Consider the following 17,714-nt stretch of genomic DNA (forward strand, 5'->3'; position numbering starts at 1 on the left):
CATCAAAAAAATTTGGTGAAAGAAAGCATTTCTGATGAAAAGAAGAAAAGAAAAGCAGCTAATTTCCAATTGAGTCTCTTTTTTCTGTTTAATTTTTGAGTCAAGCAGTAAACTGAATTAATGTTTTCTGCTCAGATTTGGTAAATGATGCTTTGTGGCGGACTTAATTCACTTTACTGACTGATCAACCTCATGCTGTTTGTAAATTGTTTTATCACTACTGTATATTAGCGACAACAAAACGACTCATTTTCTCAAGCCCTCCCTGTGCCCTGTGTCTTTCTTAGTAACAACTTAAACAAAAACAAAAAACTTAACTGTTGAATGATAAGTGAATTAAAGTATTTAAATGACAATTTAAAAAAAAACCCACTCCTGTTCTGTATCTTGTTGGGCGTAGGGATAGATGATTAATTAAGAAGCTAGCTCAGCTTAACATGAAGATAAGTCCCAGGAGAAAACAGCTTGGCTCCCTCTAAAAGGAAAACATTTGAACTTAAAGTATCTTGAAAGATTATTAATGAGCTGTTTTTATCTCGGTCACAGAACTCTTAAAAAAAAAAAAAAAATGTTTCAAAAGCTTAGAATAGTATGTGATTCCCTAGAGACGAAAGGGAAACCGCTTGCTTGGCTTTATTGTTAAAGGAACAAAATTCACCTTCAAGTACCTTGAAAGTTTCACAACAACATGATTTTCTTCTTATTTTTAAAATTTAATAGGTTGTGATGTAATTAGCCTAGCTTATCTAAAGACTTACAGAAGGAAAAAAAATCTAGCTTGACTTTGACTGATGGGAAAATGGTTAATTTAAAGCTCACAAAGCTTCACGTTTCATTTCAAAGTCCAAATTGTAAAAAAAAAAAAAATAGAGGTAAAATTTGAATTAATCTCGCTATTGGAAAGATAAAACAATTTCCTCCATATTTATCAAATTATAAAGTTGGATGTAGCTAATACAGTGCTCTTTAAATACAAAAAAACCCGAAGCTTTAGTTTATTTAAAAACTATTTATTTTAAAGATCTGTCTTGGCATCTAAAATTTGTTTAAAAAATATGGTTGCCAATCAAACATTTAAGGCTCCAGCCAGAGCGCATTGTTTTTAAATTCATACTCAGTATAAACCAGTAAGATACAACATGCTCCTTTTTTAGCTGAAAACTGTCAAAAATAAGCCACAAAAGGGCCACTCTCTTCTTCCTGTATTATGGAGAAATATGTATGTAAAAAAAAAAAAAAAAAATCCTAACAGGTGTTTTTGCAGTGATAACATACCGGTACTTTCCTCCACCCTCAGTTTTTATTATCCACTTCTCTGCCTTTCACATCAACCTTACTCGCAGCGCTTCTCAGCACAACCAGAATTCCTGCACTCTCTTGAAATTGATATGTGCTCTATGTTTGGCCTTCCTTTTATTGTGATCCATACAGAGCGGAGGACTTTTATCATCATACCTTAGCTGTTATTGAATCGTGACTTTCACCTTTGATTGATGACAACTCATCTTCTGTGTACCTTCTTTAAGCTTCTCTTTCTGTCATTGTTTACAGCAATGTTTATATTTTCATCTTAGAACATGGATAATAATAATAATAATAATAATAATTAATCTAGACTTTTTTTCATATAAACAAAATGAGGTATGTATGTATGGGTAGGTATGTGTCAGCACTGAACAGGATTTTTAACCCTTGAAAATGTAATGAATGCTAATCCAAAGCTATCAAGGCATTCCCTTCGAAATGGAATGGAAATACTCTACTCTGTTCCTTTACCACATCTTTCCCCAACATCGTTTTGTGAAGGAATTTCTGCACGAGAGGCCGCTTAACCACACATATGGCTCAGTCTTGCGCAGGCAGACAGATGGCAGCCACAATATTAGGATTCTGCAGAGTGGAGAGGTGTGAATTATGTAATCTTTGCAAACCCACTGGAGCATTTTGCATGTTCTAATCCTTCTTTGGCCCTTTGCTTGTGCCTTAACATCTGCCAGGCTTTGGCACTGTGGATTTTCAGGCTAAGAGTTAAAATGCTGAAAAGCCCCCTTGGGTAGCAGGGCGCTCAGGGTGATCAGGTTCACCTGCTCTGCCACTGTGGTAAATATTAACTGGGAAAAATCAGAAATGTGACATGTGTGCATGCTGTTTTTCCTCAAATGTGAGCAGGGGCAAGTTTCTGTACAAAAGACAGCCCATACTTTGTTGGCAGAGGTGTAGTTTCTTCTCAGCTTGGAAAACTGGGATCCAACTAAGGCTGTTTGGGAATGGACAGGAAACCCCACTCATTCCCCCACTTTCTCTTGCGTCATTCAGCCCAGGAATGATCATATTATGGTGCGCTGTGCACATTTCAAATTACCTTGAGTACGGGCCCACCTACTTGGTAAACTTTCTTTCCTTCGGTTCAGCCCCCAGAATGTCCCTTCTTCCCTGATACGATACGAACTATGAGCAGAAAACACGCAGAAGAAAAACAGAAGCCACTCCAGCTGCTCTGTGAAGGCTCATTAGGATGCAGACAACATTCTGCTGCGAGAAGCTGCTGACACTTTATCGAGCTTAGCTACACCACGTTGCCTCTGGTGACTTATTCTGAACTTCAGTTGATCCCGCACCTTGCACTTAAACATTCAGACATAGAGCTTGATAACAGGTCACTTTGCCTGACACAATCGAGGCTGTAATCACTCAGAAGGGAAAAAGGGATGCATAGGAAAAAATAGGAGACGAAGAATGAGAAAAACTACTTGACACTGATGAAAGCCTGTCTGCATGTACTTTGCTCAAAGCCTATAATTGAAAAGCATACTAATTAAAGTAGCCACCTGATGAGAAAGAACACGTAAAAGTGCTGTCATTGAGCTAACGTGTGCTAATATAGTTTTGTTATAAAGGAAAATATTTGATTGATAGATCTATTATGTAAAGTAGAAGGACTTTTAATTGGATTTTTCAACAACTTTGTGTCCTGGATTGGCTTTTAGAATATACTGGAAAGTTTTACTATCTTATCTTTAAAAAGTTATGGAGGAATAAACTTCCTCTTATATTTTAGACCTAACCATGTTCTTACTGTCTTTTTATAAAAAATTTTTTAATAATAATAATAAAATAAAAATAAAAATATATATATATAAAATGATATTTGGAAACACATTGGGATAAATATCAAGTATACTATGATGGATAATAATTTGTTATAGATGGTTTATCAGCAGACATCCTTCCAAATGTCAACACTTCAATCTGCAGGTGTCTGAGGCAGATGTAAGGAGAGACGAGGTGAATAAATATGACATGACGAGGATGTTGTGCTTTGACAGCATTACGGCTCGTTTCCCCTTTTATCCAATCATAACTGTGATACAGAAAGATCTTTGAATCACGACGTATCATACGTGCCTTTGAGGCTCAGCTGTGAAATGCCAGGCATAGTGAATGTTTGCTTACGTACAGCGTGGATCATATATTTCCTCATTTTGTGAAGCAACACTGATACTTGTGACATTTTCAGAAATGCACAAAACACCCGAGACGTTGGCGAGTGACCAGTATGATCACAGACTGGGATACCAATTTGACGCTGTTGCTGAATCAATATAGATGTGCACAGCTTCTTTACGGCACTGTTGTGGATTTACACTCTTAAAAAAAAAAAAAAAAAACAGCTGCTGTGATTATTTCTTGTCTCCCGAGACTCCCTCATCCCGTCACACTGTGAGGCCCAAAACTGACTGAGCATCTCAGAAGGATTTCAGAAGCATGCAGTACTGAGATGTTCCCGAGTGCATGCTTTAGTCTAACCCGTCCCCGTAATGAAGTAATTATTCATCTCTTTCGCTTCATTGTTTTTCTTCTCTGCCTCTGTCAAATCGAGTCAGACTGGCTCCTTGACACAAGTTTGAAATCCGGCACAATGTTGCAACTATTTGGGCAGACTAAGCAGAATGGTGACGGAGAACATAAAACTCAGTTCCAGTCTTATCTACCTTCATCGACATCAACTTAATTAGCCATGTGTGGGAACATGCAGGACTTTCACTTCTCTTTGTGCAAAGAATTCACAACAAGAACGCACCTTTGACATGTCTCGTTAGGCAATGTCCTTTTAAACTGTACACGCATCACAAAGAAACAAGCCTCTCAATGTGTGCAGCAAATGGGATCCTTCCTCTTGTGTGGTGGTTATTATGAACTTGATTGGCCAGAACAGCGCGAGGCGGTAATTGAAGTTGTGTATTGTAATAGATAAATCAAAGCTGTTGACGTGTGACTCACAGTATGTGTAGCCGACTGTGCCAGCGATGGAGAGGACACAGACCCTCTGTTGTTGGAGCTGGTGGCCTGAGGCAGACTAAAACGAATAATATTATGTCGGCGCTAAGTGAGAAATAAAAACTGGCTATTCTAGCCAAGAGGCCATGTTTGTAAGCTGATGCACGTTTGATTTCATGTCATGTTGTAGTTTCATCTCACATTGATTTATTCACCATGATTGACGATTGATCCGAAAGTGATGAGGGAAAAAAAAAAGTGATTAATGGGAGGAGAAGCTTGATGCTCCTCAGTTAATTTCGTGTCATGCTGAATTACGTGTTATGTCTTCCACTTCCGTGTTTGTCCTCCTATTTGGTTGCGAGGTCGATTTGGTATTAATATTCGTCGCGCGTAAATAAAATGGGGGGGAGATGAATTACCCATCGGTAGAGATGAGACAAAATGAAAAGTAAACCTACTCAGCGTTTGCGGGATTGATCACAAAGTAAACAGTACATGCAAGAAAGAATGAGGAATTTCTCTGACCTTCTGACTTTCCTTTTGCTTTCATTTTAAATCAAATCTGCCTTTTGTCACTTGACCTCATAAAGAACACACTCTCCCATCCTTTTATTCTGCTCCTTCACAGCAATCTTCAATAAAAGGTTCTGCTTATTAAAAAAAAACCAAAATGCTTGTGAAAATATAAATGGATAAAAAAGCGATAGAATTAGTTTTTCAGGGCGGTTCAAGGTTATTCCTTTTCATTTTGATCCATTGACGTTTCTTACAATTCTATGATTTCTCTGTTAATTACTGCTCTTACATGAATAGAACTAATCTGGCTTCTATTCCTGACCCCGAATACTATTTGTCATGGTATCCTCCTGTTACTCATTTAGATAGAGCTCACGGTCCTGCTAAGGCAGGTAAGCACTTTACACAAACAGAGCGAATGTGGGAGATGAATAGAAACACTAGCGACTGTAGCGACGGTAAAAGAAAAAGCCTTTCATGCAGTGTACCATGTCAGTATTGACTTTTGAACTGTTGATTTCATCCGTTGATAGAGGAAAGTAATATTATATGTCTACATGATATTCCTCTATAACATTGTTTTATTTGATTGTTGTTGTTTTTTTACTCTCTTCTATAGATCAAAAGTGGTAAGACGGAGAAGGAGCAGCAGCTGGTGTTAAGGAGCCTGCAGTACCTGGAGCGATACATATATCTCATCCTCTTCAACACATACCTGCATCTAGAGAAGAAAGACTCATGGCAGCGCTCCTTCTCTGGATGGATGGAACAGGTAAAACAACTCTTTTTTTAATATTTGTGTGTGTGTGTGTGTGTGTGTGTGTGTGTGTGTAAGAGAAAACAGAGAACATGTAAACACCACACAGAAGCTCTGGTCTATCAGGGGACCAGGAACCTTCTGGCTGTTATTACAAAAGTGCACTGCACCACCATCTCTCTTTTATAGTAATAGACAAGTGTTACCGCTTTTGGATATTTTTTTTTTCTCAACACTGATAGAACAGTGTAAAGTAAAAGTTCTCTATCACTGTATATTTACAGTAATAGAGAACTTTTACTTTACAGCAAGACAAACTAATGACAAGTCCTCAAATAACATAACAACATACAGTTATATTGCAAATTGAACTCCACAAAATGAAAATATGAAGTTAGTTCCTCGGGGTAAGTCATACAGTACAAGCTGTTTGGAATGAATCCACTGTTGCATTCGGGAACTCGTAGAAGATAAAAACACCTGTCGTTTACCTTCCACTTCAATTTAGTGCTTTTCACTCTCCTCTCTGCAGACGTAAGCTTTTTTGGTTATTTCTATTTGATTAAAAGTGTGCCTGGGGGAACAAATCATAAATAACCCACCAAGGTGTGCAGGAATAATTCAGGCAGAAAGAACAGGGAGGCAAGGACTTTTTTTTCTTCTTTTTTTTTTTCATACCTGGTTTGTTCACATATTAACTTGGTGTTTTTTTTCCTCTAAGAAATTTACAAGTTGGTCCTGGCTCTACTGTGGCCAGCTTCTTCACACACTCAACTTCATAATGTCTCAACTCTGTGTTTTTGTTGGTACATTAATCGTTTGGCCAGCTGTGCCCCGACAATAAAGTCGAGAATTTATGTACATTCCAGACAAATGATTAGTCTGTGAATTGAACCCAAGACACACAGAAAAACACACCCAACACACACACACACACACACCCTCTCTTACCTATACACAATAACTGCAATTAAAATATTTTGCATTATGTGAAACTCGCATGCTAGTTAAAAAAAAAACCAAGCAGTTATTGGCGGGTTGACAAAACTCATAAAGTGTGATCAGGTAAATGCTACAGCTCACAATGTGCATGTTTAATGTAAAGAAATCAAACCTCTGTATTATATAGCTTCATTTATATTTACGTGTGTTTGGTTTCAATTACAAGGTGTTAGCTTTCCTGTTGTTATCCAAGCTTTAACACCAGGGATCAACATATCATTTTTTTTAACTGAAAGAAGGATTACAAAGACAGAAACAGCAGCTTAGGAGAACACTTTTCTTTTGGCTTACTGATTAAATCATTGACGTTAGTATTCCCACAGCACTGACATTGAATGTCTGGAATTTATGCTCAAAGCAAGCAAACAAGCTTGAATCGTAATCTGGAATACTGCCTGCTATTTAGCAGGTATTCTCTTTTCTTATTTTCCAGCAGACAGTGTGAAGAAAAACATGGCCAGGAGCCTGGAATACTTGAAATTAATGAATGAAAATCTCTTTCGTCTTTGTCCTTATCGAGCCGGAATAAACGCAAAGAAAAAACACGGAATTCCAAAATAGTCCAGAACAATAGCTGTGAAAACAGTTGTCAGAGAAATATGCACAGGCAATTGGGGCATATTCTTCCTGTTATGAATAGCAAATATATGTGGTGCATCAGAGTGACTCCTAATGGCCCAGATATGCCATGAGAAAATAAAGACATGCTCACAGGGATCAGGGATGCTGGAGGCTAAAAGTGTTTGTCCCTTCAGAATGTTTTAGTGATTTATCAACTGGATAGGCGATCTTTCTGCGTGCGTGCGTGTATTCTTTTTTTTTTTAAATAGTTTAATCAGCTTTTTCATCTCTGCAATGATTGACCGAAACTTCAAGTAAACATGGAGGACGTTTTGAAAATTGCACAATCTAAAAACAGTGAAATGTGTTCTCTCCATCAATGTTGTTGATTTCATTCATAAACCCAGAAACAGTCTTTCTCAGTGAAGGGAGTTTGTTGTACCGGTTGATTGAGATGCCAGAGCTGATTGTTAATTTTTTTTGATTTTTTTTTTTTTTTTTTGAAATTTTGATTTGTGATGCTGTAATCACATCACAAAGTGACCCGCTCCGCTGATTCCAAGTTTTCAGGAAGAATTAGAAGCTGACCACACATCTGTTCAACTGTGGTCATCTTTAATTGACCATCTTTAAAAAAATAAAAAAAAAATTTAAATCAGGCAAAAGACAGAGGATGGACTTTTTTTTCAGAATTTATAAAGTTGATACAAAGGCAGGGACATAAATTAGTGTTCTAAAAACATGGTGGATGTATTCTGACCTTTAAATAAGAGAGTTTTTGTATTTCATAAATAAAACGTATCTTCACTTTGATGAGTTTGTTCGTATAAATGAAATGCACTTGGAGTCGTCTGTGAGCAATGATTCTCGGGACAGTAAGCAGAGCTGTTGGAAGTAGTCGTCTTTGATGCAGCCTTAAAGACGTCATTTACGTCAATCCTCATTTAGGCAGCCGGAGGAGCGGGGCAGTGTGGAGGCGCTGGTCTTTCCCACCGTCGGCTATCTCAAAGGCTGCACATATGGGGCCTGTGCAGGGGGACAGGGAGGCCTCTGTGCCACACATCAAAACAGCTGGAGTGACTGATAGGGTACCTCTCCTGCAGGCATCCGCGGTATGCACTGTACACAAGTCCCGCCATTGTGTAAAGGGACGTGTTTTGGATTAGCAAACATGGATTTCAATTCCAATAACTCCTCTGATGTTTCAGCTCTGATCTCGCTACATGGCCACGAGGCAACATGGGCTAATGACGCCTGGTACAATATTTTTTCAGCCTTTACACAAAGAGTCAATAAGTGGTTTATGCAACATATATTGCCTAAAATGTATTTATTTATTTATCCTTTTATTAATCCAGGAAAAGTCCAATTAAGGCTAAAAGTTACATACAGTACAGCTGATTCCTTGCATGGTTATGGAGCCATTAGTTGGTTTCTGTTCTCGGAGGTGAAACGGCATAAAACTTGCTTCTGTGTTCAGTCAATACGACTAATCATGGCAACAACACCAGATAGTTTAGTGTCCCCTTAACAGCTTTGATCCCTGTTGACTTAAAATAATTCAGTTTATATATTTCTGTACAAAGCTAAAGCAGACTTTCGTATCCTCCTTAGCAATTAGCATCCTTTATCCTGCAGTGAAACGGCGTTAAACACGTGCAGTTCTTTCTGTGTTCGATCAATCCGAATGATCAGAAATAAACGAGATGAAATAGGTCAGAGGCGACTTGTCAGCTGGCATAAACGGCTGCCCTGCATGCCTGGGAACACGGCGCTCCTGCTTTTAGCTGCTGCAGAGATCAAACTAGTCCATGAACAGTCGGCTCATGAGGGATGTTGAACTAGCCTGTGCCGCTCAGATCTCAGATCAGCCTGGTTGTGTAACAGAGGCTTCAAAAAGCACGACAAGGGGTGGCAGTGACCCCCTCGTCCGCCGCCTCAGGCGCTCACAGTTTGTCATTAAAGATCCTGCTACGGTCACTGGTGATAGGCTAATGATTGTGCCTTCAGGGTCGAATGGATCAGATTGGCTGGGCCACTGCCAAGTTTTTTGCTTCAACTGGGCCATTAAATGCATCACAATACCGCTGTTAGTGTGGACAAACTGAATCACGTGTGGCACAAGTCTTCCCCCATCTGCATTCAACTATTTTCATTTTTTCAATACGTTTCTTGTCTTTTCTCTAAAGGGTATGTGATGTCAAGTTACATAGACACAGAGGGACATTCTGCAGGTGGACCTTATTAAAGTGCTGCAGAGTTGTAACATAAAACAAATAAAGTAAAGAAGGAGAGCGGCCAAAAAATATTGAGAACAGCTCATGTAACTCCTGAGGACAAAATGAAAAAGATTTTGCTTTCAACAAACAAAAACAAGACCAGGTATTTGGATGTCCGAGTGTCTACTTTTTGTCCACCTAATCTCCTGCTGACATTCTTTGTTGTCCTTTGTGTAAGTCTCTCATGGGTTCAGAAATCAATCAGAAGAGGACACCTAATCCTAAGACTAATGCCAAGATGAATGGTCGCCACAGCAACCGTCGCTCACCTGTCAGAGTCTGATGGATTCAAATCTGATTCTGGCTTTAGGAGTTGCAGTGTGGCTAGAAGAAGTAAAGCCATTTATTTTAATGGGATGGTTGGCTCAACAGTTATTTGTTTGGTTTGTTCTGTTTGTGTTTTGGCTGAACACTAAAATTGTCCTGTCAGTCAAAGAATGCCTGGGGGCTGTCATATTTTGATAAAAAAAAAAGTTTAAAAAACAAATCCCAACCCAAACAAGCTGAAAAGCTTGCTTGTAGTCCAAGTATTTCTCTGAGATGCGTAAAAGAGAGGAAGGCAATGAAAACACAGCTTAAGGAGACAAACTTTTAAAATCAAATTAACAAATTAAATCAAGGTTATTTAGTTTGGCTTTAGGAGCTTCTTTACTGGTGTGTTTTGAGGAGTGATTTATGTTCAAGCACCAGTTCAACACACCTGAACTTCTCAGAAAGAGCATCCCAAGTCTGGGGGCTGTAAAAGAAAATTCACAGTAACCTTTCCATTTTAGATGCGTCTCTAAATTGAAAAGTCCACATTATTTTAAAAGAGAAGAGCAGTTCAGACGTATAATGAGCCGAACCTTAGCAGGTCTTACTAGAAGACATTGTTAATACTTCACCCACTTGCATTAAGCTTTCTATCATTAGAAACCTGGTAGTACTGTAAAATGTCTGTGCATCCCGCCCTCCTGTCATCAGAGGCTGCCTTGAGGGGGTGAAACTACATCGCTAGTTTCTCATGTTTTCGGACCCACTGAAGCTACAGACCTATTACAGATCACTGGGTGGGACCTCACACCCAGAATCTAAAAGCAACGTCTGCCATCTTGCTTGGACGCTATGCTAACAGGCTCCATGGAGAAAGCTGAGAAGAACCGACAATGGCGGACAGTATGTTTTAAACTTCAAACTGATATGGATGAAGGGGATTTTGAAGATCTTTCTTCGGATGTTCGTGGCTAGCAGTTGAGGCTGATGAAGGAAGCGGAAGCGGCTGCTGTGCATTCTGGGAGTTGTTGTCTTTCATCCGTATGAGCCAAAAAGACACTTAGGGCTTTTTCTCGATCAAGAAGGCACTAAACGGATTGAAGCTTTCACTTGACACCCCTGCTCGAGAATAAAGGCGTACAAATAACCAAATTGATTCAATTCAATCATCTAAACCCCTCAACTTCTGCATTCTGGAGATTTTGAACCTCTTCACTATACCGCCTACGGATGGGCGTCTGTAACCGGACCGTTCACCATGTCCGACTCACTCATCTTCTATTTAGACAGCTGGGCTTTGGAGGAGATGAGTCAGGTTAAGTACCCTGTGTAATGGCTTGAAATCCAAGGATCTCCTCAGAGTCTCATCCACTGACTAATAGTTCCGTTGCGCCCACTCATTCTTTCCCTGCAACGAGCTCACTCAGCAGGATCCTACCAGCAGTTCATCACTGCCTGCTTTTGCTTAGAACAGTTATAAGCCATGACAATAGAAGCGACATGAGTATTTTCCTCATACAAATACTTTTTACTGGGTTTGAAATGTTGTTTTGTCATGTCTACAAATCAGACGTTTTTCGCGTTACATGAGATGTCTTGTAAGATTTGATTTTGCATAGTCGGCATGTCAGTAATCTAACCACACTTTGTGGCGCTTTTTGCTTATTTCCGCAAGAACCTGGCCAGCTAAACTATAATCTTTGTCGGTGAAAGTGATATCGTGATACTATTATTCCTGTTCATTGTTCCATTTTGTCAGGCTCAGCGTTCAAACCTGACAGTGCAATTTTTTCAAAGCGTCTTGGTTACAGGATTACCTCACAGCCTCCAGAAACAGACCACAGTCATATTTCAGTTTTGTGTCCTTATCCACCCGGATGTTTACTCCTCCAGCACATTCCTCCTCGCTCCCAATCTGCAGACTCCTGGACTGCCTGGGGCTAGGAGGGAGAAATGATATTTGCCAAATGTTTTTAGGCCATCTAACTCTCTTCCCCCCCTCCCCCAAGTCATTCCGTGAATGTCGTCTCAAGGTCTTACAAGCTCGGCAGCGGTTCAGCGGTGAACTTTTAACAATTTTCCAAGCTGAGAGTACAGACTGCAGGAGATAACTATTCTGCTCTTTTTGATGGCAGATATAACCATTTTCATAGGTCATCTTATGAAAAAAAGATCTGTCGGCTCCTTTTCAAAAGAAATGTCTGTTTTGTTGCCTTTCATTTTCTCTTTTATCCAACTTAATAGCTTAACATCACAGTCTAGCACAGTTTTTTTTAAAACCTCTCCTGCAGAGTAAACTGTGCAAGCTGTTGCACTCATAATGAGGTACTGAATCTTTATAGTTTTGCAGGGAAGGCTGTGTCTATTTGTATATGTTTGTGTTGTTTTGCTTTATGACCAGATGTTTCTGGTTGTCCGTGGTTCTCGCCATCAGTCTTACAGTGTTTGACAGCCACAGCAGAGCATGAGTCAGCGTGACCGGCTGCTTCACACGAACTCACAACACTCCCTCTGGGGACATCTCTCGCCGTCCATTCAGTACTGACTCAGGCAGAGAAACGCTAAATAACACACCGTTTCCATGGTGTTGTTCCATCTATGTACTTAAGTACAATTATGAGGTAGCTGGGTTAATTCTGATGTTAATTTGCTCTTCCAGTCCTCTTCTTTTTACATGTAAAATAACACAAGGAGGCTCTTTAAAGTATTTAAATATCCTTCAATGGGAAATTAACCAGATTTCTATAGTCCTTAATTAAACCTTTTCGCAAGTTGTCCTCATTTAACCATTTAATTAGTCACTCACACACGGATGTCATCAAGTGATTGGCCAGACTGAGCTGACTGTCTGAAACCAAAGTGTAACATTTCTCGCTTAAAGACACTTCAGTATGTTTTCAAACTGAAAGACTTAGATGAACTTTGGATGCATGTTTTTTTTTTTTTTTTTTTTTTTTTATGCAGAATGATGCACTAATTCTACCTTGGTAGAGATGATTCACTCATAAGTAGTTGTGGAGTCTTTGTTGAGGTGCTAATAAAAATGAAAGTAGCTCGAGTTAAATTGTGTAATTAATATTTTTAGAATTAAGCAACAAACAGAATATAGAGTGATTATATGTCACAAGTGTTATTTCGATTGCATTAACGTAAAACTGTGTATATGGCTTCGCTTTGGGTCCTTCCTGCCCTTCAAAACAAATCTATTAAAGCCCTGAGGCGGGGAGAGCAGCAGCCAAAACCCCTCCAGCAAACAAGACAGCGTGGGCATTCATAACAACATGACATTGATAGATAAAACACAGCACAGAAGGAGGTACTGAGAATAAAGGATAGGGCTGCTATGCAGAGTAGAATATTTTTTTAATCCGAAGTCTTGTATGAGATTTAGCAGGAATCAGCTGAGCCATCAGCTGATGAGGGCTGCTTGAGAACAGTTTCTATCAGCTGATGCAAATGGGATTGTGACCATAAAACTTTTCCACTATTTACCAGTTTGGCATCAATAAAGAACGCCTATCTTTCTTTCTATGTATGTATGAATCAGCATTTTTAGTTAACTCCAGTAAACCTTCCTTGGATTTTTGCTTGTAATGGAGTTGTTTTAACTTGTGGTGTTCATATTTTTGGACTTTATAGACGGATTTAAATTTGACTACCACCGCGTCCTGTTTTTTTTCCAAACCCACTGTAGAGCCCTATTGTTCCAATGCAACAGCTGCACATCAGATAACATGCTTTTTACTCCGCAAATGTGGTGGTCAGAGGCGCTGTGAGGTCATGGTGGACAAATAAAAGAATGACTGGCTCGCTGCGTTGTCTCTTCATTAAAAATGATTCTGTGTTTTTCTGTGATCTTTAGGTGGCTGCCAGAGCCGGAGTATATAACATCCTCAACCAGCTGGGCTTCTCCGAGTTTGAAAACCTGAGGGACATGCCGCTGGCCAGGCTTCGTTACCGCTGGCAACAGAGAAACATTCAGTCACTTCCTTTCCGTGGGGAGTTCATCTGAGAGGGGATCACTGTGAACACACCAGGACAGTACTGTGCTAGTCAGAATAAAAGTCGTCAGGCCTTCTTTATTTGAGTCTTGTATAATGCATTTCTTTACTTTAACTTTTTTTGTTCACTCTACTTACTGGCAATGTTAACATTCACTGTTTTTATGCTGATATAAGCAGAATAATACTTGTATATTTAGAAGCTAATATTTGGGCCCTGTTTCCACTAGAACATAGAATTTCATTGTACTAATATTTGTAACATTATTACTCTTTTTAAATCAAGCTTCAAGGAGACACTTTTGAACTTCAGTTGGGACAAGACCAGCGTTAAATATTGTTATTGAGGAGAGGAATTCCACTGTGTTGTCAGCCAACAATTTTGGCTGAATGTCACAACTGTTTGCTGTTGTGCGACCTGATATTTTTCCTCAGCCCTGTCCTTTTCTCCTCAGCACAGCTGTCATTAGTGGCTATGCATTTTGCTTTCTGTTTTGAAGAGGGTTCACTGTGTACATATGAAGGCTGTTGTTATTTAAATGCTAATTTTACCTTTGGGTTTTTTTGAGTCTCACATTTGTGCATGTTTTGAGAAATGTTGCAGAAAAGACTTTAGCAGATTTCTCTCAATATAACTCCAGAAATCTGTCCAGCCATTGTACCTGCTTGTTTTAACATTTATTTTTTGTTTATTATGATACAGGTACTAACAGTAAGTCATGTCAGTATTTGATTTTTATTTTATTTTTTAAATTTTTTATTTTTTTTATTTTTCCCTTTTTTTGATTTCATTTTAGAGCTATAAATGACTCCATGTATTTTAGTTTTATAAACATAACTGACAAACGTTACATTTTTCTCATGTGATGTAGGAGCAGATATGTGATCATTTTTATTCCAAGGCATTCTTCTGTGCCAAAAACCTGACACCTTCATTACCCACAATGCAAGTAACTACAAACTGTGGTTGGGACTTGTGCTAGAAACGGCTAATGTAGCCCACAGTTGTTAGCCTTCAGCAGAGACATAGATTGTCTTTCCAGCTCTTCAAAGTTGTGTTTTGCCCATGTAGTGTCCTCCATCGTTGAAAAATGAAGTTAAGTGCAACACACCTGCAGTTCCTTGATTGTCCACTTGATCAAGCAAGCTTTAAAGTCCCCGGAAGTCACATACACACCTATTACTAAAACGGCCATTTTTACAGCAGAAATAAAAACGTTTACAGATAAGAGTAGCTCCAAGAGGCTGTGGCTGATCTGACAGATGGATGGGCAAGTTGTAGCTGTTGGTCAGGTTGCTTAAGGCTCGCCTCAGTTAGAGCTTTCAGTCTGTTATGTTGACCCAAAGTAATTTTGAGACATCATTTCCAATATGGCGATAGACATCAATGGGCTTTAAAATTCTGCTTCACAAACCAATGGGTGATGTCACTGAGACAGTTTATGACTGTGGCAATGAATCAGACTCCACAAGCCCTGGCAGGATGCAGTTATTTTTTTCTGCAACATTTTAATGTAAAATGTAACCTTGCAAACGGCTAGGAAAAATACTTGTGGAATATGGGGTTATAATCACTCTTGATCAATTGATAAGGCATAAAATGTACACTTTAAGAAGTCTTATTCATGCTGGTGGTATGATTGGAGGGAATAAAAAAGCTGTGTGATTCATTCCTTCGGTCAATAATGAATTGCATTGTTAGCTAAATGGATCAACAATTACGCATTTGTTATTCTCCAAAACATTCAGCTCATTGTTAGGACATTTTACATTTCTGGAATTTAACTGTGCAGTCATTCCTTTTTAACAAATTGTTTTTGTTTTTACTCTTTAAATTGCGAGTAATGTGTTTAGTTGGAGTATAACATTAAACTGTAAATGTGCTTTTAAAATCATAAATCCTGCCTTAAAACCACAAAGCCAGAAAAGAAGAAATCCTTAAGATGCCTCTGTATGTGTTACAGTCCGTTGGCCTTGAAAATCTGAGAGAATTACTCTAAAACTCTTCATTGACTTCAAAACTCAGCAACACACATGCACAGAATGCAACACTGTGATGTGTTTGCTATGTTTTTTATTTAATTTCTTTTTCATAGACGCTGTGCAGTTCCCTTTACTCACTTTATATACCATTCTTGTACAATTTTTTTTTGTGAGGGGGGGGGGGGCTAAAATTAAAAAAAAAAAAAAAAATTAAGATTCCCTGCCTGCCTTTGGTGTCATTTTATTGCCAGGAGAAACAGAAACGGATCTATGTGTGTCAGGGATCTGGCTTGGAGGATTTTCAATAAAACAACGCTGTGCAACGGAGCCAAGGAGCTGTCTCTTCCCTCCTCAGCTTCCTGTCTTACCCCTTCTTATCTCAGCCTTATCTTTTGCTCCAGATTCACAACGCTAAGACTCCACATGTATATCCGGGCGGCCTCTTTGTCTTGTGTCAATGTCAACCTCGAAGAGCAGAGCAGTTTATGAACAGGACGTAGAAAACAGATGATTGATTGTTGGGCTGAAGTCTTAACATTTTCCATATACAGTAATAAAGAGCTTAGGCAGATCAAAGGACTAATCTGAGTTTCCTTTTGATGTGGACAGGTAAGGTCTTAATTAAAAGAAACAAAAAATCATTGTGTGTCTCTTCAAGAATGGAAGCCTGTGTGGAGATTAAAAGCTACTGGCCGGCACATCAGTGAAGCTCACTTGGCTTCACTGGCCTGCTTTGAAAGGCTGATATCCCAGATCACTTCCCGTCTTGTAAGAGCATAGCAAGCTTATCTCTGGGAGCGCGGAAGTTGTTAGGATTTTATCACACCACGGGCTATCCTGGATGATTGTAAATGGAAACCAAGTCTGCCAGATTGAAATGCTTCTTCTTTTGAAATTTGCTACACGTTTCCTTTCTAAATGATCTCAGTTCATGGGCTTCTTTAGCTACTGTCTTTGTCGGAAATATACAAATATATGAAAACTTTGAATGTGTTAAAGCTCCTGTGAGGATTTTTAAGTCACAATGAAACAAAAATATATGAATCCTGATGCGTCTCTATGATTATCTGAAGCCAAAAATTCAATCAGGGATAATATTAACTGTTTCTAATAGGTAACTTTTCATCTCTGAAACCACCTCCTGGGGGTAGGTGTCCAACGTAGTAAGATTAAATAATGCTGCGGCCTGTTTGTTTACTATTACCACAGCATTATTCACAGTGAGTGACACAGTGAGTAAGGTTGGATGTCATTGGAAAGTGGGGATACAGTATCTGTCAGAGACACTGCCAACACATACAGGATTGGATCATAGGAGTTATAAGGAATACTACTTTGTCCAAAGGGGAGTGCTGACATCTGCACAAGCTGATTCTTCCTCACAGGAGCTTTAATATAAAGAAAACAATTACAGACACATTTTTACCATATCTGACACACAAATGATTAGAGGTTCTAATGAGTTTACATATGCACTTAAAATGTTTTGGTTGCATTGTTAAGTGATCGGTTGATTACACATTTGTATTCCAAAAATAAGCTTCAACTGGGCTCAAACATTTGCTGAAGTATAAATCAAAATGATATCCGTCAAAGTACATTTGTACTGAAAAAGAACTTGTTAGGTCTTTGCTGAACACTAAAAAGTGTGAATTTTAAATCAAAAAGACCTTTAAATGTACGTTTCAATCTTCACTTTATAGCTGCAAACAACTTGATATAAGAGCCAAATCAAGTTTTTATTATTTTATTTTTCATACAGTATAAGTGCATAGCCGGTTAATCTCTGAGATGGCAGAAATTGTGAGGACTTTATCACACCGTGGCCCATCTTGGAATATTGTAAATGGAAAACAAGACATTTGCACCTCTTTGTCTGACAAAAAAGATAAATGCATTTACAAAAGCTTTGTAGTGAATGTATTTTTCATATGAATTTGTCTTCACTCTACCAACAGAGACAAATTGGTTCAAATAACATTTTGGATATTAAAAAGGACTATTCAGGTGCATCCTACAGCCAGCTTGACTCCAGGTCAAGATAAGACCAGGACATGGGGACCATGCTTGGATGATATAGCG

The 17,714-nt window shown here is 38.8% G+C and overlaps 1 protein-coding gene across 3 annotated transcripts in view; it reads left to right on the plus strand.

The window, feature by feature from the left end:
• pald1a (phosphatase domain containing paladin 1a) overlaps positions 1-15,959 on the plus strand; it is a 49,932-nt gene extending 33,973 nt beyond the window's left edge. For all 3 annotated transcript variants that reach the window (XM_079333957.1, XM_079333958.1, XM_079333956.1), the window contains exons 19-20: positions 5,417-5,569; positions 13,511-15,959. In XM_079333957.1, the coding sequence (XP_079190083.1) occupies positions 5,417-5,569; positions 13,511-13,660 (303 nt within the window). In that variant the 3' untranslated portion in view covers positions 13,661-15,959. The remainder of the gene's footprint in view (positions 1-5,416; positions 5,570-13,510) is intronic.
• The last annotated feature ends 1,755 nt before the right edge of the window (positions 15,960-17,714 follow it).

This window comes from Symphodus melops, assembly GCF_947650265.1.
Source record: "Symphodus melops genome assembly, chromosome: 21".
NCBI lineage: Eukaryota > Metazoa > Chordata > Actinopteri > Labriformes > Labridae > Symphodus > Symphodus melops.